This window comes from Tachyglossus aculeatus, chromosome 23, assembly GCF_015852505.1.
Source record: "Tachyglossus aculeatus isolate mTacAcu1 chromosome 23, mTacAcu1.pri, whole genome shotgun sequence".
NCBI lineage: Eukaryota > Metazoa > Chordata > Mammalia > Monotremata > Tachyglossidae > Tachyglossus > Tachyglossus aculeatus.
Genome location: NC_052088.1, coordinates 42,020,969 through 42,045,399, shown reverse-complemented (window position 1 = coordinate 42,045,399; position 24,431 = coordinate 42,020,969). Strand labels below are relative to the sequence as shown.

General features: G+C 51.4%; 1 protein-coding gene across 1 annotated transcript in view; it reads left to right on the top strand.

The window, feature by feature from the left end:
• The window catches only part of LIN52 (lin-52 DREAM MuvB core complex component), a 71,581-nt gene extending 47,963 nt beyond the window's left edge, over positions 1-23,618 (top strand). Inside the window, exon 6 of the mRNA XM_038765938.1 lies at positions 21,536-23,618. Within this exon, the coding sequence (XP_038621866.1) occupies positions 21,536-21,591 (56 nt within the window). The 3' untranslated portion in view covers positions 21,592-23,618. The remainder of the gene's footprint in view (positions 1-21,535) is intronic.
• Positions 23,619-24,431: the final 813 nt, after the last annotated feature.

The window sequence follows — 24,431 nt, the reverse complement described above, 5'->3', positions numbered from 1 at the left end:
ACAGGGCATAATCCGAATGCCCAAGCTTCTGGCAGCAGAGAATAGTGGGAATCTTCTCCTCCTTCCCCCATTTGGAAGTAAAACCCCAGGTACCATTTTGTATCCCTCCAAAGACGCCCTCTTGAAAACACCTCTCTAGCATCTCTGGGGAACGAGTCTGATTTTAGGGATGTTTCCATTTGAAAATTAAATGGAGGGTGGCCACTTTTCCTTATTAACAATAATGGTATTTGTTAAGCACTTACTATGTATGAGGCACCATACCAAGCGCTGAGGCGGATAATAATGGCATTTATTAAGCGCTTACTGTGTGCAAAGCACGGTTCTAAGCGCTGGGGAGGTTACACGGTGATCAGGTTGTCCCACGGGGGGCTCACAGTCAATCCCCATTTTCCAGATGAGGTCACCGAGGCCCAGAGAAGTGAAGTGACATGCCCAAAGTCACCCAGCTGGCAATTGGCGGAGCCGGGATTCGAACCCCTGACCACTGAATCCAAAGCCCGGGCTCTTTCCACTGAGCCACGCTGCTTCTCTACAAGCAGATCGGATCGGATCCAGTCCCCCTCCCACGTGGGGCTCGCGCTCTTAATCCCCATTTTGCCGATGAGGCCCGGCGAAGTGAAGCGACTCGGCCAAGGTCACCTGAAAATCTCTCCCGGCTCCCGGCGGGAATTTGCATTCCCCTTGGGGAACTCGATCGGAGGAACGTCAAGGCCAAGGGAAACCAGGACGGTCTCCTCCGTGTCCTTATTTAGGGGGCCTAGAGTCCCCGCCGTGGGATCCGGAAAGCTCGGTTCTCTGGACACCGGGCAGCGCGGTCAGGCCCGGACGGGCCCTCCCGGGAGAGGAGCGTCGAGAGGCCCCTTTTCCGGCCTCTCCGGAGAGCGGGAATGTTCAGGGAGTCGGGCGTGGGAGGCCGATCGGGGCCTCCTATTCGAAAAACCAGTCAGGCTAGCGTCTCTCCCCGGGGAGAGGCTGCCATCGGTCTCCTCTGCTAAAAAACTAATTATCAGCCGGCAGCAAATGTCATTCAGACCAAATCCCCGCGGGCTGCAGCGTAGGTGACAAATGCTCCGCCGGAGAGGGCCAAGCTGTCTCTTGGCTTTTTAATGGATTCTGTCCGCGTGGCCGTAGAATCCCACACCGCTCCCCTCCTGGCGCCCGTTTCACCCGAACGGATGCTCCGAAGGAAGCCGCGGGCCCGAACGTTATCGATCAAGCGCTTAGTACAGTGCTCTGCACACAGTAAGCGCTCAATAAATACGATCGATGATGACCCCGCCGAGCGGAAAGGGTCGGCGGAGGAACGCCGGCGTGGGGAGGACGGGAGGGAACGATTTGCCGTTTCTCCAAAAGGGTCCCCAAGATCTTCCCACTCTGGGATTTCACCTCCGTCTTTTCGGGCCCGATTTAGGCTCAGCGCATTCCAGCCCGTCTACACCAACGGCATTCGTTGATACGCTTCCACTTGATCTGGGAATTCCGGAACCGGGATGTCTCCACGAGTACTGTCCTCGGTAATCGTTTAATCGTGGCCTTTCTTAAGCCCTCCCTAAGTGCCGAGCGCTGGGATAGATGCAGGTCCGTGGGATTGGGCAGTTCTCCATCCCACACTGAGCTCACGATCTGTTTTATCCGTATTTTAATGATGGGGCTTTCCCCCGTATCCCTGCCTGTTCCCCCATCTAACATTTAGAATAAATGTGGTATTTGTGAAGCGTTTACTACGTGCCAGGCACCGTACTAAGCGCCGAGGCAGCGTACTAACCCCGGCTCTGCCGCTTCTCTGCTGGGTGACCTCGGGCAAGTCCTCCGGGCCTCCGTTCCCTCATCTGGAAAATGGGGATGAAGACTGTAAGCCCTATGTGGGACAGGGACCGTGTCCAATCTGATTAGCTTGTATTTTCCCCAGTGCTTAGTACAGTGCCTGGCTCCGAGTGAGCACTTGACAAATGCCACAACGTAAAAACTATTGGAAAAGCCCTATTTATGAACGTGTTGGCCAAAAATTATCTGGAGTTGGAATTTCATAGAGAAGCAGCATGGCTCAGTGGAAAGAGCCCTGGCTTTGGAGTCCGAGGTCATGGGTTCAAATCCCAGCGCCGCCAATTGTCAGCTGGGTGACTTTGGGCAAGTCACCTCCCTTCTCTGGGCCTCAGTTACCTCGTCTGGAAAATGGGGATTAATCAATCAATCAATCAGTCGTATTTATTGAGCGCCTACTGTGTGCAGAGCACTGTACTAAGCGCTTGGGAAGTACAAGTTGGCAACATAAGACTGTGAGCCCCACTTGGGACAACCTGATCCCCTTGTAACCTCCCCGGCGCTTAGAACAGTGCTTTGCACATAGTAATCGCTTAATAAATGCCATTATTATTATTATTATTATGCTCTGCACACAGTAAGCGCTCAATAAAGACGATTGAACGAATGAATTTATGGGTCGACTGTACTTTCCCAAGTGCTTTGTACAGCGCTTTCCACGGTAAGCGCTCAATAAATACGACTGAATGAGTGAATGGTAAGCGCTTAACAAATACCATTAACCCCCCCCCCGCCCGAAATATAATAATAAGCATTATCTAATGCTTTCCCTCTTCCCTGATAGGCATGAGTCAACTGCAGCTCTGAATTTCTCTTTCAGTGGTCAAATCTTATCCCTAAAAATGACCTAATGTCTATTTCCCCGATTTCCCTAAGCGACACCCCGTAACCTTGATCCACCAATACAGATGGTTACTTGCTTTTAAATCAGATTATATCCAGTCACCTGGTTTTCCCGCCCCAGAAAGGAGTGAAGTTTCTTCGGCGCGACGGTGCCGATGAACCATTTACCCCCTGCCTCGTCCCTCATTTTATCTGACACGCTTGCAAATGAACAGCTTAATTAATCGCTGTAGTAATTTAGTGGGTATCCAAGTGAAACCGACCCAGTTCTGAGAGTGGTAACGAGCCGAGGCCCGACAGGTTGGGCTCCGCGGCCCGTCCGGGCGTTGACCCCCTTCTCCCCCAAACGCACCGGGAGAAATTTCGATGGCTCCGGAGCGTTGCCGCTGATTCCGTCGGGTTTGATCGCCTCCGAATGGCCTTTCCCAAGCAACCGGGATTCTCCAGGCGTCTGGAGCTCCGACTCCAGCTCCGTTCGCGTGCTGTCCCGTCTCCCGTCTCGTTGAACCATCCTCTCGGCTCCGTTCTTTTTTCCGGTCACGCGGTCGTGCGTGTTGAGCGCTTCCCGGGGGCAGAGCACATTCAAGAGGGGAATCCTGAAAAGACGGCGAGAGCTTTTCATTTCGTTCTTCTTCCCGACTTCTTCCTGAAGTCTTATGGCTAAGACTTGTTGTCAGGCGAAGCACAGACTTCCTCGGGGTTGGCTCGTTTCCTCACCAAACGGTAACTGTGTGTAGGCTGTAACGATATGTCTGTCGACTCTGTTATATTGTACTCCCCCAAGCGCTTAGTACACAGTAAGCGCCACTGATTGATTGATCGGTCTACTGCGGATCGATTCCCCTCCAAGGGACTTGGCAGGTGAACGTTTAATTCTCCCAGGCTGTAGAGTCATTCGGATCGGGAAGAGCAGGGAGCTGCGGTTCAGGAAACCCGGGATCGTTGGTTCGTTCAGTTGTATTGACTGAGCGCTTACTCCGTGCGCAACGCTGTACGGTGCGGAGCCCTGGGTTCTAATCGTGGCTCTGCCCATCTCTGCGCCTCAGTTTCCTCATCTGTAAAACAGAAACGGGGGCCGGGATATAATGAACCTCCTCTCCATTCCCCTTAGACTGTGGACCCTTCCGGGACGGGGACGCGCGGAATCTCGTCTCAACCCCGACGCTTAGTCGCGTGGCCCGGGCCTGGGAATCGGAAGGTCATGGGTTCTAATCCCGACTCCGCCACGTGTGTGCTCTGCGGCCTTGGGCGAGTCACTTTTCGCTTCCCCGTGCCTCAGTTCCCCATCTGTCAGATGGGGATGCAGACCGTGAGCCCCATGTGGGACAGGGATCGGGTCCCACCCGATTTCCTTGTATCCACCTCAGCGCTTAGTACGGTGCCCGGACTTCACAAGCGCTTAACCAACACCACGACTATTATTAATATTATTAGTGCCGCGCGTGGCGCATAGTAAGCCCTTAGTAGATACCATCGAAAGGTCGTGGAGAGTTGAATCACAACCAGGGCCCAAGACCTGCGTTAGTCGATTCTCGGTCGGACGCGGGCTTTATTTTAATTTTTCCTCGGATGGAGTAGAACTTGGCAAGAGCAGAGACCCGGGGCGTAAAATGGCCAAACAACTTCTGGCTTATGGCGATTAATTTCTCTGTGGGCAGTTACCTCCAAAGAACATGGTGATTGTGCAGCTGCAGGGAGTGGACTCAATAGCTCAGACTGTAGACAGTGTGGTTTGGCAAAAAGCTTTTCTTTTTTAAAGCGAGGAGAACGGTGAATCTTGCTGGGAAGTTCGGCCTTCCTGATAAACGCTCACAGCTCACGTGTTGGGTGCGGTGTCGGGCCTTTTTTTTTTATTTCTTAAGATATTTGTTAGGCGCTTACTACGTGCGAGGCACTGTGTTAGGCCCTGGGGTAGATAAAAGCTAATTAGGTCGGACTCGGTACTAAAAGCACAAATGATAGAAATGTCGGTCCTCTGAAGCAGCGGTCTTTGGGAATGAAGTGTTCTGTTCAAAGGCAGCGGGGCCTCGAGGAAAAAACTCGGGCCCGGGGAGTCGGAGGGCCTGAGTTCTAATCCCCGCCTGCGGTGTGACCTTGGTCAAGTCACTCGACTTCGCTTCAGTTCCCTCACCTGGAAAACGGGGATTAAACGCCACGTAGACCGTGAGCCCCATGTCCCCACGGAAGGACGGTGCCGACCTAATAGCCTCGAGCCTTTCCCGGTACTTGCGTGCAGTGCTCGGCACTCGCCGAGTGTTTCATAAAGACTTTAATTGAAAGCACCGCAATTAAGGACCCCGCTGCAGTTTGCGGAAGAAAATTAATCTCCTCGTCTAAAGAAGGGAAACCCGCGCCCTTTGTACTCTTTATTTCCCCCCAAATGGTATCCCTCTCCCTCTTCCCCCATCGCCTTTGGGATTGCCTTCGGCCCGGGGCGTTTCCGCAGACGAATGAATAAGTTTTACACCTTGCACTGGCAGCCAGTAAAATAAACCATCAAGTGGGTGATCGAAAGAGGCAGAGTGAGTTTTTATACTCCTTCCATTCCCCTCAAGGTAACGGAGGTATGTGGGAGGATTAAGGGGGAAACGAGCGAAGGGTCAGTTTATGCTGCTTTGTGATCTCGGAGCGTAAAGAAGAGTCTCGGGTCTGGGAGGGAATCGGGGATTTTGGTGAATTCAAGTACATCGCTGAATTAGACCCCGTGCTAAGCCATCTCAAAGAGGTCAAGGTTGAGAGGCGGGAAAACGGCCACAAATAAGAAGATCTGGGGCTCAGGTGCCCCCCAAGTCTGATTCCCTAAATAACGTAGTGAAAAAGAGACATTAGAAAACATCATTTCCTTACAGCTAGAAGTTTTAATATAATTAGAGCATATGTGTGTGTTTCAAAATGACTTGGTTTTATCCTGTACGTTCGCAGTTAGGCACCAAGGAAAACCATAGCTCTCTCTAATCCCCATTCCCGTTCATTCCTCTTCAGGCATTTGGTATTGGAAATTCCCGAGCACGATCAGATTCCCAAAAGCTCCCAGCCTTTCGGGGTGCTTTCTTACTGTTTTCTCGCCCCGTGGCCGAAGTAGGCCGTTCTGAAAGGACAGGAGAAATCCTTATTTTCAAAAATGGGAGAGTTGTCGAAGATCGTCGTGCTCTCAGTCCGTTCCGCAAGCCGGAAGCGCTTAGTACAGTGCTGTGCACACGGTAAGCGCTCAATAAATACGACTGATTGATTTGGAGGAGAGGATTTTGTGGACGGTGGATTGAGAGGGATAAAACTTCTGGCTCTTTTAAAGGGGATTTTCTGGGCCGAGTCCCACGGGGCTCGAGGTAAAGAATGACTGGATAGTCAGGCCGTCGCGAGCGATCAGTCTGTGGTATTTATTGAGCGCTTACTGTGTGCCGAGCACTGTACTAAGCGCCTGGGAGAGTACGATGCATGTCAGCAGACGCGTTCCCTGCCCGCAGCGAGTTTCCTGTCCGAAGACCTCCAGAACCTTTAGAGTTTGAACCCAGCTTGAAACCCAGACCCCAATTCTCCCCCTACAAACACCCGCTTCTGGCAGCGTTGAATAAACATTCGGCCGTGGCTGTCGAGGCGCTCGTGGTGCGAAGGCAGGCGTCTTAAATCTCTGTGCCGGTCATATCGAGAGGGTTATTTTAATGAAAAAATAGCGGCGCAAAGAATACCTCCTCACGGCCCAAGACACTTGATGAATCTGAGCCCAGTGTTGGCCGGATTTTGCAATTTCATGTGTTCAAGATTTGTGTTCTTTTCTCCCCCCCTCCACCCCGCGACCAGTTCAGTATTCCTGTGTGTCCTACTTGGTATCGTCAGATCTGTATTCTTAGGATGTAAAGTTCCACTTAGAAGGAGAAAAGAAAAAAACCTCAGCTCCTCTCCCCTCCCCTCCGTACACTCATTTTGTATAATATGGTAATGATATCACCGTAGCAGTAATTACGGGTCATCTTCATTTCTTTCATCCCTGCCGGTTCTGATGGCTTCATTCCTTTGACGGAGGCGATTTGGCTCCCGGGTGCTGTGATTATTTTGTTAAGCGTTATTCGAAGAGACAGGAGTGAGAGAAATTAATCAATCCAAATGCAATTAGCATCATGTTTAACCCAGTGATGGACGTCTCAAGGTGAAACAGCCGGGGGAGTTTCAGGCATTATTATTCAATCCAGTGGCTCCTATCGAAATTATAATCAAGGGAGGTTTTTATTGGCTTCGGGATGAGGAGATGGAACTCTTTCCCTGCCCCGGGGGTCAAGGAGATCCAATCTCCGTCCTCCGAGGACGCCGCCTTCTGTCACGGCCTCGGAATGGGACGGGCTAAGGAGGAATTTTGGGTTAATGTCCAAGTCGCCCGAAATCGGCTCCAATCGGATCTGCCCCGGGCCTGGGGAGTCCGAAGGACCTGGGTTCAAATCCCGGCCTCGCCCCTGGTCCGCCGTGCGACCTTGGGTGAGTCACTTCGCTCCCCTGTGCCTCAGTTGCCTCATCTGTCAGACGGGGGTGAAGCCTGGGAGCCCCGGGTGGGACCGATTTGCTTGTATCCACCCCAGCGCTTAGTACAGTGCCCGGCACAGAGTAAGCACCTAACAGTTATTATTATTATCGTTATTGAAAACAGTGTGCCCATCGCTGCAATAAATAGGATTGAATGAATTTCTTTTATTTTGTTAATGTGTTTTGTTGTCTGTCTCCCCCTTCTAGACTGTGAGCCCGCTGTTGGGTGGGGACCGTCTCTAGATGTTGCCAACTTGGACTTCCCAAGCGCTTAGTACAGTGCTCTGCACACAGTAAGCGCTCAATAAATACGATTGAATGAATGAATGGAGGCAAAACGGCGGGACCCGCGTTGGTTGTATTTGTTGGCCCGCTCGTTGGTTAAGTCCGTACCCTGGTTGTTCTTCCAAAAGCCCGGAGCTCTTGAAGTAGATTATGATTTTCATTCAGTCCATCGTATTTATTGAGCGCTTATTCAATCGTATTTATTGAGCACTTGCTGTGTGCAGAGCACTGGACTAAGCGCTTGGGAAGTAGTTGGCAACATATAGGGACAGCCCCTGCCCAACAGTGGGCTCACAATCAATCAATCAATCAATCAATCATATTTATTGAGCGCTTACTGTGTGCAGAGCACTGTACTAAGCTCTTGGGAAGTACAAGTTGGCAACATATAGAGACAGTCCCTACCCAGCAGTGGGCTCACAGTCTAAAAGGGGGAGACAGAGAACAAAACCAAACATACTGACAAAAGAAAATAAATAGAATAGATATGCACAAGTAAAATGAATAAATAAATAAATAGAGTAATAAATATGTACAAACATATATACATATATACAGGTGCTGTGGGGAAGGGAAGGAGGTAAGATGGGGGGATGGAGAGGGGTCACAGTCTAGAAGGGGGAGACAGAGAACAAAACAAAAGATATTAACAAAATAAAGTAAATAGAATCAATATGTACGAATAAAATAAATTATTGTGTGCAGAGCACTGTACTAAGCTCTTGGGAAGTACAAGTTGGCAACATATAGAGACAGTCCCTACCCAACAGTGGGCTCACAGTCTAAATGGGGGAGACAGAGAACAAAACCAAACATACTAACAAAATAAAATAAATAGAATAGATATGCACAAGTAAAATGAATAAGTAAATAAATAGAGTAATAAATATGTACATACATATATACAGGTGCTGTGGGGAAGGGAAGGAGGTAAGATGGGGGGATGGAGAGGGGTCACAGTCTAGAAGGGGGAGACAGAGAACAAAACAAAACATATTAACAAAATAAAGTAAATAGAATAAATATGTATAAATAAAATAAATTATTGTGTGCAGAGCACTGTACTAAGCGCTTGGAAAGTCCAATTCATTTTCATCAGCCCCGCTTTTCAGACTCTCAAAGCATCAGGCGGCTGACGGTCTTGTTCAAAGGCAAGAGGCCCATTTCTTCTCTATGGTGTTTGTGAAGCATTTACCGTGTGCCAGCAATGTTTGGGTAGTGAGTAAGAGGATTTATTGTTGTATTTTATCAGTCAGTCAATCGTATTTATTGAGCGCTTATTCTCCCAAGCACTTAGTACAGTGCTCTGCACACCGTGAGCCCTCAATAAATACGACTGAGTGAATGAATCGGGCCAAAATCGGGCAAGCCTCCATCCGAAAGCAAAATTGTTCGGCCTATCTGGCCATTAAAATGCCTCTTTTTCAATCTTTTGGTGTTTTGACCGACGCTGTCCATATTTCGTATTTCTCCTTGGAATTCCGTATTCAGAGAGGATCAATCTTTTGGCCTTGTTCATCCTGTTCTAGAAGACCGTTAAGATTTTCTGTCCTGATTGCCGTTCGCATTTGCAGACCTGGGCCGAAGGACCTTGTCACAGCGCTTAAAACGCGTAGTAAGCGCTTAACAAATACCATCATCATTATTATTATTATTATTATGGAGATATGAAGAGTGAACAAAGGCGCAGGAAATCAAAATGGGCTGTATTGGGGGTTTTAAAAAAATTATACTGTCTAGAACTCCTCCTGAATCCTATCTGAGCCCACTGTTGGGTTTGGATTGTCCCTATGTGTTGCCAACTTGTACTTCCCAAGCGCTTAGTACAGTGCTCTGCACACAGCGCTCAATAAATACGATTGATTGATTGATCTGTAGTTTAGACTGTGAGCCCACTGTCTTTTAGACTGTGAGCCCACTGTTGGGTAGGGACTGTCTCTATATGTTGCCAACTTGTACTTCCCGAGCGCTTAGTACAGCGCTCTGCACACAGTAAGCGCTCAGTAAATACGATTGATTGATTGATGGATCTGTAGTTGGCGCGTCTTTCTACGTGGATCTGTTTAAAGATTGGTGGGAGAAGAGCCACCAGAGAAGCGGCGTGGCTCAGCGGAAAGAGCCGGGGCTTTGGAGTCCGAGGTCGTGGGTTCAAATCCCGGCGCCACCAGCTGTCAGCTGTGTGACTTGGGCAAGTCACTTCACTTCTCTGGGCCTCAGTTCCCTCATCTGGAAAACGGGGCTGAAGACCGTGAGCCCCCCGTGGGACAACCTGATCACCTTGTAAGCTCCCCAGCGCTTAGAACAGTGCCTTGCACATAGTAAGCGCTTAATAAATGCCATTATTATTATTATTATTAGAAAAAACATCTCTGAGCAACCAGGGCTACAGGTTATAATAATATCTCAAAGTCTCCCGTCTCTGGAGGTTAATAATAATGATGGTATTTGTTAAGCGCTTACTACGTGCTAAGCGCTGGATGAATTGCCTTGCAAATCACTCCCCTTCTCCGGGCCTCAGTTCCCTCATCTGTAAAATGGGGGTTAAGACCGTGGGCCCCACGTGGGACAAGGACCGCGTCCAATCTGATGAACGTTTCCGGCCTGTTTTTTTGAACGTTCAAACCCAAAGACCCCTCATCATCAATCATCAGTCGTATTTATTAATAATAATAATAATAATGCTGGCATTTGTTAAGCGCCTGCTATGTGCAAAGCACTGTTCTAAGCGCTGGGGAGGAGAGCTTATTGAGCGCTAACTGTGTGCAGAGCACTGTACTAAGCGCTTGGGAAGTACAAGTTGGCAACAGACCATGAACTCGCTGTGGGCAGGGAATGTGCCGACTCTGCCCGGCGTCCTCTCCCAGGCGCTTAGCACACTCACTCATTCATTCATTCATTCAATCGGATGTATATTGAGCGCTTACTGCGTGCGCAAAGCACTGAACTAAGCGCTTGGACGATAAACAGATAGATTCCCGGCCCACATAGTAAGCGCTCCATAAAAACCACGGATAGGGGAATCGGTCGGTATAGGCAGGCCTCTCCGGAGCAGGAATCCTCCCTGGGGATGGCGGGAACGGAAATATCACGGATTTACTATCCCGCGGTGGAAGGAAAAAAACGAAAAGTTACTTAACCTTTCAATTGCTCCCGACGTAAAGACGGGGCAGGGTTTGCCAGGCAATCTCCCGGAAGTTAAAAATCCGGGAAATCTTTTCCGTCATGAAAGCCGTATGTCACGGGGAAAAGGATGCGGAGGGGCTGGCGAGGAGGCGGGATCTCCCAAGAGAGCCTTAGTCCGGTGCTCTGCACATAGTAAGCGCTCAATAAATACGATTGATGATGATCTCGTCGGCCAGGACGGCTGCCGGCGATCCCTCATCCCTTGGAGGAAATGGATCCGTGCCCCGGAATCTTTCCCAACCGGCCGTCGCGGAATGGGCGGCAAGAGGCGGGCTTGGAGGCGGGAAAGGCGAGGCGGGCGGCCCGGGCCTGAGAATCAGAAGGACCTGGGTTCTAATCCCGGCCCGTCCGCTCAGACACCTCGGGCAGGTCACTTCACTTCCCTGGGCCTCGGTTCACTCACCTGTCAAATGGGGGTTAAGACCGTGAGCCCCATGTGGGGCTCGTATCAATCAGTCGTATTTACCGAGCGCTCACCACGGTGCGGGGCACTGTACTGAGCGCTTGGGAGAGTGCGGTGCAGCAGTTGGCAGACACGTTCCCCTGCCCCTAACGAGCTTCCATCTACCCCGGCCTGGCACCTAGGAATCACTTAAAAAATGCCATAAAACAAACCAACCGACAGACAAAAAGCTGCAGCATTGAGGCTTGGGAATTCATAAAGAAGAAATCAGATTAAACTGTGTTTCCCCTCTCCGTTGCTTGGCTCATTTGGGGCAGGAATGAGTCTGTTGTGTAGTTACGTCGTCCTCTCCCAAGCGCCTAGTCCAGTGCTCTGCGCACAGCAAACGCTCCACCCCGCCACTTGTCCGCTGGGTGACCTTGGGCAGGTCATTTAACTTCTCTGGGCCTCAGTTCCCTCGTCTGGAAAATGGGGATGAAGACCGGGAGCCCCCCGAGGGACAGGGACCAGCTTGTGTCTACCCTAGCGGTTTAGTGCAGTGCCCGGCACACAGTAAGCGCTTAAGAAATACCATCAAAAACCAAAAAGATGATTGATTGATTGATTGATGATTGATTGATTGACCTCTCAGGGCTGAGAGCCCTGACCACGTTGTGTTTCGGAGGCCAAGGGGTTGCGGTTCTGGTCTCTTTGTCTCTAGCATTCTCCTGGTTTGGGAAGCGCGTTGTGGGCAGGGAATGTGTCTGTTTCTTGTTGTATTGTCCTCTCCCAAGCGTTTAGTACAGTGCTCTGCACCCAGTAGACGCTCAGTGAATACAATTTAATTAAGGGAAGGGCCAGTCTCTTCAGGGGCCAGAACTCTGGCCTCTGTCGTGGAGAGACTCAGGAGGTGAGGGAGAAAGCCCATCGCTCAACTTTTAGAAGAACTTCCACCCCTGTGGACTCTTAAGCGCTCAATAAATACGATTGATTGATTGATTGATTAAAATAACAGTTTCCCAAGGGCCTGCCCCGCTAGGAAAAATGTATGAGTTAATGCCACGCCGGTAGTGTCCACTGTAATAATAATCATGATACTTGTTAAGTGCTCACTATGCGCCAAGCACTGTTCTAAGCGCCGGGGTCGAGACAGGGTAACGGGGTCGGGCCCGGCCCCTGGCCCACGTGGGGCTCCCGGTCTTCACCCCCGTTTTCCAGATGAGGGAAACTGAGGCCCAGAGAAGCGAAGCGACTCGCCCGGGGTCACACAGCAGACACGGGGCGGAGCCGGGATGAGAACCCAGGGCTTTCCGAATCCCAGGCCCGGGGTCTACCCACTACACCGCCCTGCCTCTCACTGCGGTCATGAGCCCGCTGTGGGGTAGGGACCGTCTCTATATGTTGCCAACTTGTACTTCCCAAGCGCTTAGTACAGTGCTGTGCACACAGTAAGCGCTCAATAAATACAATTGATTGATTGATTGATTACAGTGGCGGTGGCAGGGTGGCTTCTGAGCTTGGCTGTTCCAAATGTGCGTTCGAGATTCCCGGTTAGGAAGATCAACCGGTCAGTCGTATTTACTGAGCGCTTGCTGTGTGCAGAGCACTGTACTAAGCGCCCGGGCGAGTACAGCACCGCAACGTAACAGACACTTTCCCTGCCCGTAACGAGCGGACGGTCTAGAGGGAGAGACCGACGTGAACAGAAATAAATTAATTCCGGGTATATACAGAGGTGCCCTGGGGGTTGGGAGGGATGAGTTGAGGGAACAAGGCAGAGTGACGCGGAAGGGAGTGGGATCATTGGGTGGGATCCGGTTTGAGACGGAATCCTTGCCCACCGTGGGGAATTTTTCCAATCAATCAATCAATCAATCGTATTTATTGAGCGCTTACTGTGTGCAGAGCACTGTACTAAGCGCTTGGGAAGTACAAATTGGCAACATATAAAGACAGTCCCTACCCAACAGCGGGCTCCCAGTCTAAAAGGGGGAGAAAGGGAACAAAACCAAACATACTAACAAAAATCCAGAAGGCGAAAGGGAGACGGGTGAAGAGAAAGGCTAATCCCAGCACCGTTGTAAATCTTCCCAGGACCTTGGGACTACGCTCTCGGAAAGAGGAGCGAGAAGGAAGGAAAGGGGACCCGGAATAATAGAAATAAAAATAGATTTTATTTTCTCTCTCTCTTTAGCCGACCTTAGGGGGGGAAAGGAATCTGGGGTCCCTGAGGGATTGTTTGGCGGCTGGCGTGCGGGAGAGAGACGGGGAGAGGGAGAGAATATGTGAGTGTGTGCGTGTAAGAGGAAAGCGGAATAGCAGAAGGCTGTCTCCTGCTCCTAATGGGATTTTGTAGCAGCATGTGTGAGTTTGTTTCAGAAGTCAGAAATGAACAGATGTTGGTATAAATTACCTCTGTGTCTGATGTCTTGCAAATTAAAAGCGCGGTTGGCATCGCTAAACAATTTCACCGGGGCTGGGAGGGAGGGGGCCGGCGGGCGGCGATTACCGAAGCAGGTCGGGAAGAATCCTTAAGCCGCGGCCGAGCCGGAGAGCCAGGATAAAGAAGCGAGGAATAACAGGAGAGGTCCGCGAATTAATCGGCGATGTTAACATCTCCGCTGACAAGGGAACGGGAGAGCCCCTGCCCCGAAGCGGCCCACCGTAATTCCTCCCCGCGCCCGCGGAAGGGGACGGGGGCTCGCCCCCTGATTTACGGGGGGGACGGTCCTCACCGGGGAGCCAAGGTGTCAGCGTTCGTATATCTCCTATATGGGACTCCTGGCTCGGGAAAAGTTTCTCCTCTCCCGGGCGGAGGGTGAGGCCTTTCCCATGACTTCTCCTTTTCCGGAGGCGCCCCGCCGCCCCAGGTTGGGAGGTGGGGCGGTGAGGAGTCAATCAATCCATCAATCAGTCGTATTGATTGAGCGCTTACCGTGTGCAGAGCGCTGGACTGAGCGCTTGGGCAGTCCAAGTTGGCAACATAGAGAGACAGATAGCGGGCCGGGGTGGCCGAAAGGGCAGCCCGATCGCAGCGTTCCTGCGGGAAGCCCTCCCGTTTTCATCGGAAGAGCCTCAGTTACCTCGTCTGTAAAATGGGGATTAAGACTGGGAGCCCCACGGGGGACAACCTGATCATCTTGTGTCCCCCCCAGCACTTAGAACAGTGCTTTGCACATAGTAAGCACTTAACAAATGCCACCATCATCATTATTATTATTATTATTATCGGAAACGCCGTCGGGATCCGGGTTCAATCCCGTCCCGCCGGAGAGCAATAAGAAGTCGGCGACCGTCCCCGTTCGGGGGACGTGGCCAGCGGGCCGGGGGTCCTGGAGTGCCATGCTGGTTGTAACAAGGCCGCAGGAGATCGGATTCGAGGGCCTAGTCCAGTGCTCCGCACACAGCAAGCGCTCAATAAATGCGCTTGATTTATTAATAAATACGATTATCAATAAATACGATCGATTGAGGGCAGGCGTGGATTTGGTAGCGTCCGGGGCGATGCTCGGTAGCCAGCGGGGCCTCAGGGCCCGGGTTCAGGGTGGCTCCACTCCGGGCAGCCTCCGCTGACTGTGAGAAGCAGCTCGGCCCAGGGGGTAAGAGCCCATCCTGGGGTTCAGAAGGCCCTGAGTTCGAATCTGCGCTCCGCCACTTGTCTGTTGGGTGACCCCGGGGAAGTCGCTTCCCTGCTCAATAAATACGCGTGAATGAATGAATGAATGAATGAATGAAAAGACTGTGATCCCCACGTGGGACAACCTGATGACCTTATATCCTCCCCAGCGCTTAGAACAGTGCTTTGCACATAGTAAGCGCTTAACAAATGCCAGCATTATTATTATTATTATTATTCCCTGGGCCTCGGTTACCTCATCTGGGAAACGGGGATCGAGACCGTGAGCCCCGTGGGGGACCGGTTTGCTTGCGCCTGAGAGAAGCAGCGTGGCTCGGGGGGGAGAGCCCGGGCTTTGGAGTCAGAGGTCGTGGGTTCAAATCCCGGATCTGCCAGTTGTCAGCTTTGGGCAAGTCGCTTCACTTCTCTGGGCCTCGTTCCCTCATCTGTAGAATGGGGATGAAGACTGTGAGCCCCCCGTGGGACAACCCGATCACCTTGTATCCCCCCCAGCGCTTAGAACAGTGCTTTGCACATAGTAAGCACTTAATAAATGTCATTATTATTATTACATTATTCTCTAGGAGTCAGTTCCTTCATCTGTAAAATGGGGATTATATTATTCTCTAGGAGTCAGTTCCTTCATCTGTAAAACGGGGATGAAGACTGTGAGCCCCTCGTGGGACAACCTGATCACCTTGTAACCTCCCCAGTGCTTAGAACAGTGCTTTGCACCATAATAAGTGCTTAACAAATGCCATTATTATTATTATTATTATTATTATCTACCCCTGCGCTTAGTACAGTGCCTGGCACATAGTGCTTAACAAATATCATTATCATTATTATTACTATTATTACTCTGGTGGGCACAGAACCAGCAGGGCCTCATAGCTGTGTTCTAGTAAGTGCTCAACAAATATCATTATCGTTATTATTACTGTTATTACTCCGGTGGGCACAGAACCAGCAGGGCCTCGTAGCTGTGTTCTAGTAAGTGCTTAACAAATATCATTATCATTATTATTACTATTATTACTCTGGTGGGCACAGAACCAGCAGGGCCTCGTAGCTGTGTTCTAGTAAGTGCTTAACAAATATCATTATCATTATTATTACCGTTATTACTCTGGTGGGCACAGAACCAGCAGGGCCTCGTAGCTGTGTTCTAGTAAGTGCTCAACAAATATCATTATCGTTATTATTACCGTTATTACTCCGGTGGGCACAGAACCAGCAGGGCCTCGTAGCTGCGTTCTAGTAAGTGCTTAACAAATATCATTATCATTATTATTACTGTTGTTACTCCGGTGGGCACAGAACCAGCAGGGCCTTGTAGCTGTGTTCTAGTAAGTGCTTAACAAATATCATTATCGTTATTATTACTGTTATTACTCCGGTGGGCACAGAACCAGCAGGGCCTCGTAGCTGTGTTCTAGTAAGTGCTCAACAAATATCATTATCGTTATTATTACCGTTATTACTCTGGTGGGCACAGAACCATCAGGGCCTTGTAGCTGTGTTCTAGTAAGTGCTTAACAAATATCATTATCGTTATTATTACTGTTATTACTCTGGTGGGCACAGAACCAGCAGGGCCTCATAGCTGTGTTCTAGTAAGTGCTTAACAAATATCATTATCATTATTATTACCGTTATTACTCTGGTGGGCACAGAACCATCAGGGCCTTGTAGCTGTGTTCTAGTAAGTGCTTAACAAATATCATTATCGTTATTATTACTGTTATTACTCTGGTGGGCACAGAACCAGCAGGGCCTTGTAGCTGTGTTCTAGTAAGTGCTTAACAAATATCATTATCATTATTATTATTATTATTATTACTCTGGTGGGCACAGAACCAGCAGGGCCTCGTAGCTGTGTTCTAGTAAGTGCTTAACAAATATCATTATCATTATTATTACTGTTCTGTGCTTCGGAGGGAGGAAAGAAGGAGAACCGGCGGTGGAAGCATTTATCAGCGTGGCCTAGTGACTGGACATCGGGACCGGAAGTCCGAAGGACCGTCTTTCCAATCCCGGCCGCTTGTCCGCTTCCGCGTGCCTCAGTTCCCTCCTCTGTAAAATGGGCATTAAGACGGCGAGCCCCGCTGTGGGCAGGGAACGTGTCCGCTAAGTCGGCCGTGCTGGACTGTCCCAAGCACTTAGTACAGTGCTCTGCGCGTAGTACTAAGAGAAGAAGCAGCGTGGCTCAGTGGAAAGAGCCCGGGCTTTGGAGTCAGAGGACACGGGTTCGAATCCCGGCTCCGCCGCCTGTCTGCTGTGTGACCTTGGGCAGGTCACTTAACCTCTCGGAGCCTCAGTTCCCTCATCTGTAAAATGGGGGTGATGACTGTGAGCCCCACGCGGGACAACCTGATCACCTTGTATCCCCCCCAGCGCTTAGAACAGTGCTTGGCACATAGTAAGCGCTTAACAAATGCCATCATTAGTAGTACCTCAGTAAATACCATCGATTGATCCCGTAGTCCGAGAAGCGGCGTGACTCAATTGGAAGGTCCCGGGCCTTGGAGTCAGAGGTCGTGGGTTCAAATCCCGGCTCCGCCGCTTGTCAGCTGGGTGACTTCGGGCAAGTCACCTCACTTCTCTGGGCCTCAGTTCCCTCATCTGTAAAATGGGGGTGAAGGCTGTGAGCCCCCCGCGGGACGATCCGATCACCTTGTATCTCCCCCAGCGCTTAGAGCAGTGCTTTGCACATAGTAAGCGCCCCCTTTTAGGCTGTGAGCCCACTGTTGGGTAGGGACTGTCTCTATATGTTGCCAATTTGTACTTCCCAAGCGCTTAGTACAGTGCTCTGCACATAGTAAGCGCTCAATAAATACGATTGATGATGATCACCTTGTATCTCCCCCAGCGCTTAGAGCAGTGCTTGGCACATAGTAAGCGCCCCCTTTTAGACTGTGAGCCCACTGTTGGGTAGGGACTGTCTCTATAGGTCGCCAATTTGTCCTTCCCAAGCGCTTAGTACAGTGCTCTGCACACAGTAAGCGCTCAGTAAATACGCTTGATTCATTTCATTTCATTTAATCGTATTTATTGAGCGCCTACTGTGTGCAGAGCACTGTACTAAGCGCTTGGGAAGGACAATGATGGTGATGAGTTGAGGGACATTGGAAGACTTTGCAGCCACTGACTCTGCCTAGGCCCACTAGAACCTGAAACTCATTCAGGGCAGGGAACGCGCACTCCCGGCTCTGTTAAAACGTACTCTCCCGAGCGCTTAGCACAGCGCTCTGCGCCCAGGAAGCGCTCGGCAGATACCGCCGATCGAAGTACATGAGCGTGTGGTGGGCAGGGAACGTGCCTACCAACCCTGTTGGCGTGTCCTCTCCCAAGCGCTTAGTCCGGCGCTCCGCTCCCAGTCGGCGCTCAGTAAACGCGGTTGATCGATTGATGGATTGTTCTCCGTCCCCCCCTTTTAGACCGTGAGCCCGCCGTCGGGCAGGGACCGTCTCGAGACGTTGCCAGTTTGGACTTCCCAAGCGCTTAGTCCAGTGCTCTGCCCGTAGTAAGCGCTCAGTAAATACGATTGATGATGATGGTGATCCAGCTGGGATAGCCGCGGGACCCGGCTTTGCGCACAGACCCCGGAGAGGTTCGGCGAGGCAGATGGGATCGAGGACGTCCTTCCAGGGAGTGTTTCGCTCCCATTTCGGGGCCCCCCGGGTGGGAAAGTAGCCGGATAAACCCCGGGTAACTACAGCATTCAGAGATTGATGATGCCGAGAGTCCGAGAGAGGTGCATAAACCCTGCCTGGCTATATCAAATATCTAGGAACTGACAAATACCGAGGGAGAGGAGACCAAAGCTCCATAAACCCTATTTTATCGCCACCATCCAGAGGGAAGATAAACCCCGTCCTATTACAGCATCCGGGGGCGGCTCCGGGAGAGGGGGGGAAACGGTCTCTGATTCTGATTTGGGATCGCAAACCTCCGGGGAACTGATTGCCGAGAGAATCCGTCAGATGGGAGCGTTCAAGAGCAACCCCCCCGATACGGAGGGAACGCGTTCTAGATGACATTATTCGGAGATGGATGACGGAGAGGGAGAGGAGATATTCCTTTTCCTGCTGGAGAATTCCCTTGGGATCCCTTAAAGGTGGCTGGAGAATTAATTACCTATTAGAATCGTTGCAGATCTTTTAAAGGCCCCAGCCTCTTACGCGAATTCAGAACTCTGTCGGGCTCTTTTAAAACGCTTTTTTTGTGTGTCCTTTTCTTATGGCATTTGCGAAGCGCTTACTACCTGCCATTCATTCATTCAGTCGTATTTATTGAGCGCTCACTGTGTGCAGAGCACTGGACTAAGCGCTTGGGAAGTCCAAGTTGGCAACATACAGAGACGGTCCCTACCCGACAGTGAGCTCACAGTCTAGAAGGGGGAGGCAGAGAACAAAACAAAACATATTAACAAAATAAAATAAACAGAATAAATATGTACAAATATGTACAGACACCGTACTGAGCACTGGGGTAGAAGCAAGATATCAGGTCAGACCCAGTCCGCGTCCCACACGGGGCTCACGGTCTTAATCCCCGTTTTACAGAGGAGGCAACTGAGGCCCAGAGAAGTGAAGTGACTTGCCCAAGGTCACCCAGCAGACAGTGACCTGGCTACCTACTTGACTGAGAAAATGGAAATTGTCTGGTGAAACATCTCCCCTGGTCCTCTGCAGTCTCTCTCCCGCCTCCTCTCAAAATCCACCCCCTCCACTCCACCTGCGACTCCGATCCCATCCCGTTACTCCTTATCAAAGCCCCTGCCTTCTTCCCTCCCTTAACCTCCATCTTCAACCGTCTCCGATGGCTTCTTCCCCACTGCTTCCAAACATGCCCGTCTCTCCGCATCTTAAAAAACCCCTCCTTTGCCCCCACGGCTCCCTCCAGTTATCGCCCCCTCTCCCGCCTACCGTTCCTCTCCAAACTCCTCGAGCGAGTTGTCGACATCCACCGTCTCGAGTTCCTCTCCTCCGATTCCCTCCTTGACCCCCTCCGATCTGGCTTCCGTCCCCTTCACTCTAGAGAAACCACCCTTTTGAGGGTCATCAATGATCTCCTTCTTGCCAAATCCAACGGCCTCTACTCCACCCTAATCCTCCTCGACCTCTCAAACGCCTTCGACACCGTCGACCGTCCCCTTCTCCTGGGATCGTTCTCCGACGCCGTCCTCTCCTGGTGCTCCTCCCTTATCTCTCTGGCCGCTCATTCTCTGTCCCTTTCGCGGGCTCCTCCTCTGCCTCCCACCTCGACTGGGGGGGTCTCTCTGGGTCCCCTCCTCTTCTCCATCTACACCCACTCCCTTGGAGAACTCGTTCGCTCCCCACGGCTTCAACCCCCACCCCTATGCGGATGATTCCCAAACCTCCATCTCCGGCCCTGATCTCTCTCTCCCTCCCTGCAGTTCTCACATTTCCACCTGCCTTCAGGACATCTCTACTTGGATGTCCCACGGTCACCTTAAACGTATCTAAAACGGAATTCTTTATCTTCCCACCCAAACCTTATCCTCCTCGCGATTTTCCCAGCACCGCAGATGGCCCCACCGTCCTTCCTGTCTCACAGACCCATCACTTGGGCCTTATCCTCGACTCTCTCGCACATTCGATCCGTCACTGAACCCTGTCGGTTCAACCTTCACCACATTGCTGGAAATCCACCCTTTCCTCTCCATCTAAGCTGCTACCACATTAATCCAAGCACTCATCCTATCCCGCCTTATCGGCCTCCTTGCTGACCTCCCAGCCTCCTGTCTCTCCCCACTCCAGTCCATACTTCGCTCTGCTGCCCGGATCATTTTCCGACAAAGATGTTTAATCCGCGTTGCCCCGCTCCTCAAGAGCTGCCGGGGGCTGCCCACCCACCTCCATATCAAACAGAAACTCCTCACCATCCCACCGTCTGGGGCCTCTCAGCCCCACAACACTTACATATATATCCGTATTTGATTTATTCTTATTAATGTCCGTCTCCCCCCAGACTGTAAGGCCTTTGCCGACAGGGAACGTATCTGCTATATTGTTATTGTGTCCTCCCCCAAGCGATTAGTACAGCGCTCTGCGCACAACAAGTGTGCGGTAAATAATAATAATAATGATGGCATTTGTTAAGCGCTTACTACGTGCAAAGCACTGTTCTAAGCGCTGGGGAGGATACAAGGTGACCACGTTGTCCCACGTGGGGCTCACAGTCTTCATCCCCGTTTTCCAGATGAGGTAACTGAGGCTTAGAGAAGTGACTTGCCCAAGGTCACACAGCAGGCATGTGGGGGAGCCGGGATTGGAACCCATGACCTCTGACTCCCAAGCCCGGGCTCTTTCCACTGAGCCGCGCTGCTTCTCTACAACTTGTTAAACGCTTACTATGTGCCAAGCACTGTTCTAAGCGCCGGGTAGACACGTGGTGATCGGGTTGTCCCACGAGGGGCTCACGGTCTTGATCCCCATTTTCCAGATGAGGTAACTGAGGCACCGAGAAGTTAAGCGACTTATCCAAGGTCACACAACGGTCAAGTGGCAGACTGGGGATTAGAACCCACGTCCTCCGACTCCCAAGGCTGTGCTCTTTCCACTGGACCACGTTGCGGCGGAGCCGAGATTAGAACCCAGGTCCCGGGCGAAGCTGCTTCTCCCAGGCCACATTGCCGGGCAGGGGACATGTCTGTCGTATCGTTCTGTCGTCCCTTCCCAAGCCCTTAGCGCGGTGCTCTGCACCCAGTAAGCGCTTAATAAGTACGATCGTCGGCCCGACAGACTGGAGGAAGCCTACGGTTTTCTCGGATTTCCGTTTTCCACTTTAATTCCGCAGGTCGTCTCCATCCCCAGATGCCCCGGCGATTTTTAACCTCTCTTCCCTTTACGATTTCGTTTCAGCCAGAGAGATGACCCGGGGGAAATTCCTCAACATCCTGGAGAAGCCGAAGAAGTAGCCGCCGAGCGCCCCGCGGGCCCGAGAGAAGTTCCGGCCGTTCGCGTTCTCGCCCGTCGATGCCCATCCGACCCCCACCCGGCTGCTTTCTCTGGATGGAGTGAGCTTCCAGGAGAGAATTTCCCCGGGCTTCCACGCTTAGGATGTTAGGCGGAAGAACGGGAATGGCACCGCCCCCGTCGTTCCATTCGCTTTCCAGCTCTGCCCTCTCGTCCCCGGCCGCGGTTTCCCTGGGGATTCATCCAGGGGACGAAGACCTGCTGCTTCCTTTCTGGAAGTGACCCGGATTCAATAGGGAAACCTCACCCTCCCCTCTCCCCAGTATCCCAACCGGTTGGGGTCCCGTTGAACGGAACCCCGGCCCGGCCGACGACGTCGGCCGACGTCTTGGCGATCGGTAGCTATTTCCCAGTGCGACTCGATTCCGTAGGGAAAGTTAATTCGGGGGCTCGGGGCGTAATGAGACGATCGGAGCAGGCCAGCTAGAGTCCGTACACGCCGTGGGTCACGGGAGGGCTGGTCGCTACCCTCTAACCCGCCAAGAAGTGACCCTTTATAAGCATTTCCCGTCACTTGAGAAGTCAGAGACTTCCAACCGTTCGCCTCCCTTCTGTGAATTTCCCGAAACCCGGGGAGAGCGTTTGTTTTTTAGAGGGGGCCCTTGCCCAGGGGCACCTCAGGCCGTTACCAAGTGCCTTCGGAGAGTCAAAGCCACTTTGGGGGGTGACGGAGGACTCCCCCGCTTTTCCCTTCCGTAGCAGTTTTGGCCAAGGGGGCCCGGCCCAGGAAAGATGGGAGAAAATGACCGTGCGGTCAGAGAAGGGTCAGCTTTCAGTCGCCGAAGAGAGGCGGGAACCACAGGGGCGGGTGAGCCGTAGATTTTAAAACGAGCCCGAGGTAGAGAAGAGCAGCTTAGAAAGCGTCCCCACTTGCCTTTAAGGAAGGGAGCGAGGCAGAGGGGAAGCGGGAGCATCGGGGATCACCAAGGTCGCCCTTCCTGTCAGGGCTGCAGCACCATCGAAGGGGGCTTTGGGCCTCTTCCATCTTCCCGACCGCACCGGGGTCCGTGCGAAGCGTGATTATGTGTAGAGCGTCCCACGGTGAGAAGCTTCATTTCCACAGGCTCCCGTAGCCGGGTTCAATTCTCCGGGGTGGATAGACTTACTGAGCTAAGGGCTTTCTCCCAGTTTTCTCTGCAGAGTCCTTATTTGACCAGTTTCTGGCCTTCAGGACTCTGAGAACTGTAGCGAGAGGGATCACGGGGGCCGTAGCTTGTCCGCATCTTGGTTCCCTCTCCTTTCAACGCGGGAAGAGCTTCGGACCTGCAGAGTTCTGTTAGCCGCGGGGGGAGAAAACGAAACATAAGGAAAACCCTTCCACGGGCTTTGTCTCTTGGTAAGCGGTCTCTCAAAACAGATGAGAACTCTTAGAGGACCACGCCTGAGGAAAAAGAAACTGGGAAACCAAGGGAAGCGTGAGGAACGGGAAGGGAAAACTGCCCCGTCGTTGCCGGTTAGATTTGGCTTAGAGACGTAGTTTTTAAAAGTTTTTAGAAAGGCCTGCCTCACGGGAAGCGGCTGATTTCTGAACGTGGGAGAGAAACAAGGCCAGACTTATTTTTGGTTCCTTCTTCCTCGGTTGTTTCGGAGAGCTGAGAACTTTGGCCCATTTTAAACGCCCGGGGAAATCTGTCGTTGTAGGGAAAAGGCCAATAAAAGGCCAAAATATTCCCCCAACTCCTGTCTTCAATCCGCAAGCTAAAACTTGTAACCGATAGGCCCCCTCAGCTGTCGATCCCGTTTCTTTTACCATTTCCCCTCCGTCAGGACTAAATCTTCCTTTACAGTGCAACCCACAGACGCTTTAGAATTACAGTATTTATTTATTTTGCCCTTAGAGATGTTAATGATGTATTTTTATACTGATAATATAATTGCACGTATGCCTCGCCAGCGCGCGCGTGCACTTAGAGGATTGCAATCTGTATATCGTGGTCTCTGTGCTTGCAATAAACCCGGTGTCGCGGTTTACGGCTTAGTTTAGGGTTTTATGAAAGCACCCGTTGACCTAGTAGACGCCTAGAACTTCCCTGATGGGATAATTCTGCCGCTTTTTCCAGCCGCCGCCTTTATGAACTCCGCTGGACGTTCGACGTTTGAAAACTTTGGGCTCCTCGGAGAAATGTATTGCTGCAATGCAGTCAAGTTGTAATCGGATTTGGTTGTGAATAATCAGGCCTTAGCGATCCCTCCGACTCCTCTGCTATCTCGGGACTTGAGAGATCGATCAGTCGATCGGTGGTATTTACTGAGCGCTTATCACGTCCAGCACACCGAACCAAGCGCTTGGGAGAGGTCGATACAACAGAAATGGCCGTGACCTTCCTTATTAGCGCACTCGCAGATGATAATAATAATAACGATGGCATTTATTAAGCCTTTTAGACTGTGAGCCCACTGTTGGGTAGGGACTGTCTCTATATGTTCCCAATTTGTACTTCCCAAGCGCTTAGTACGGTGCTCTGCACATAGTAAGCGCTCAATAAATGCAATTGATTGATTGATTAAGCGCTTACTATGTGTTCTAAGGGCTGGAGGGGAGGGGGAGACAGAAGAGATAGAAGGGGGAGACGGACGACAAAACCAAACACATGGACGGGTGTCACGTCGGCAACATCTATCAATCAATCGTATTTATTGAGCGCTTCCTGTGTGCAGAGCGCTGTACTAAGCGCTTGGGAAGTCCGATTCGGCAGCATCTAGGACGGTCCCTACCCCGCAGCGGGCTCCCGGTCTAGAAGGGGGAGACAGACGACCAAACCAAACACGTGGACGGGCGTCA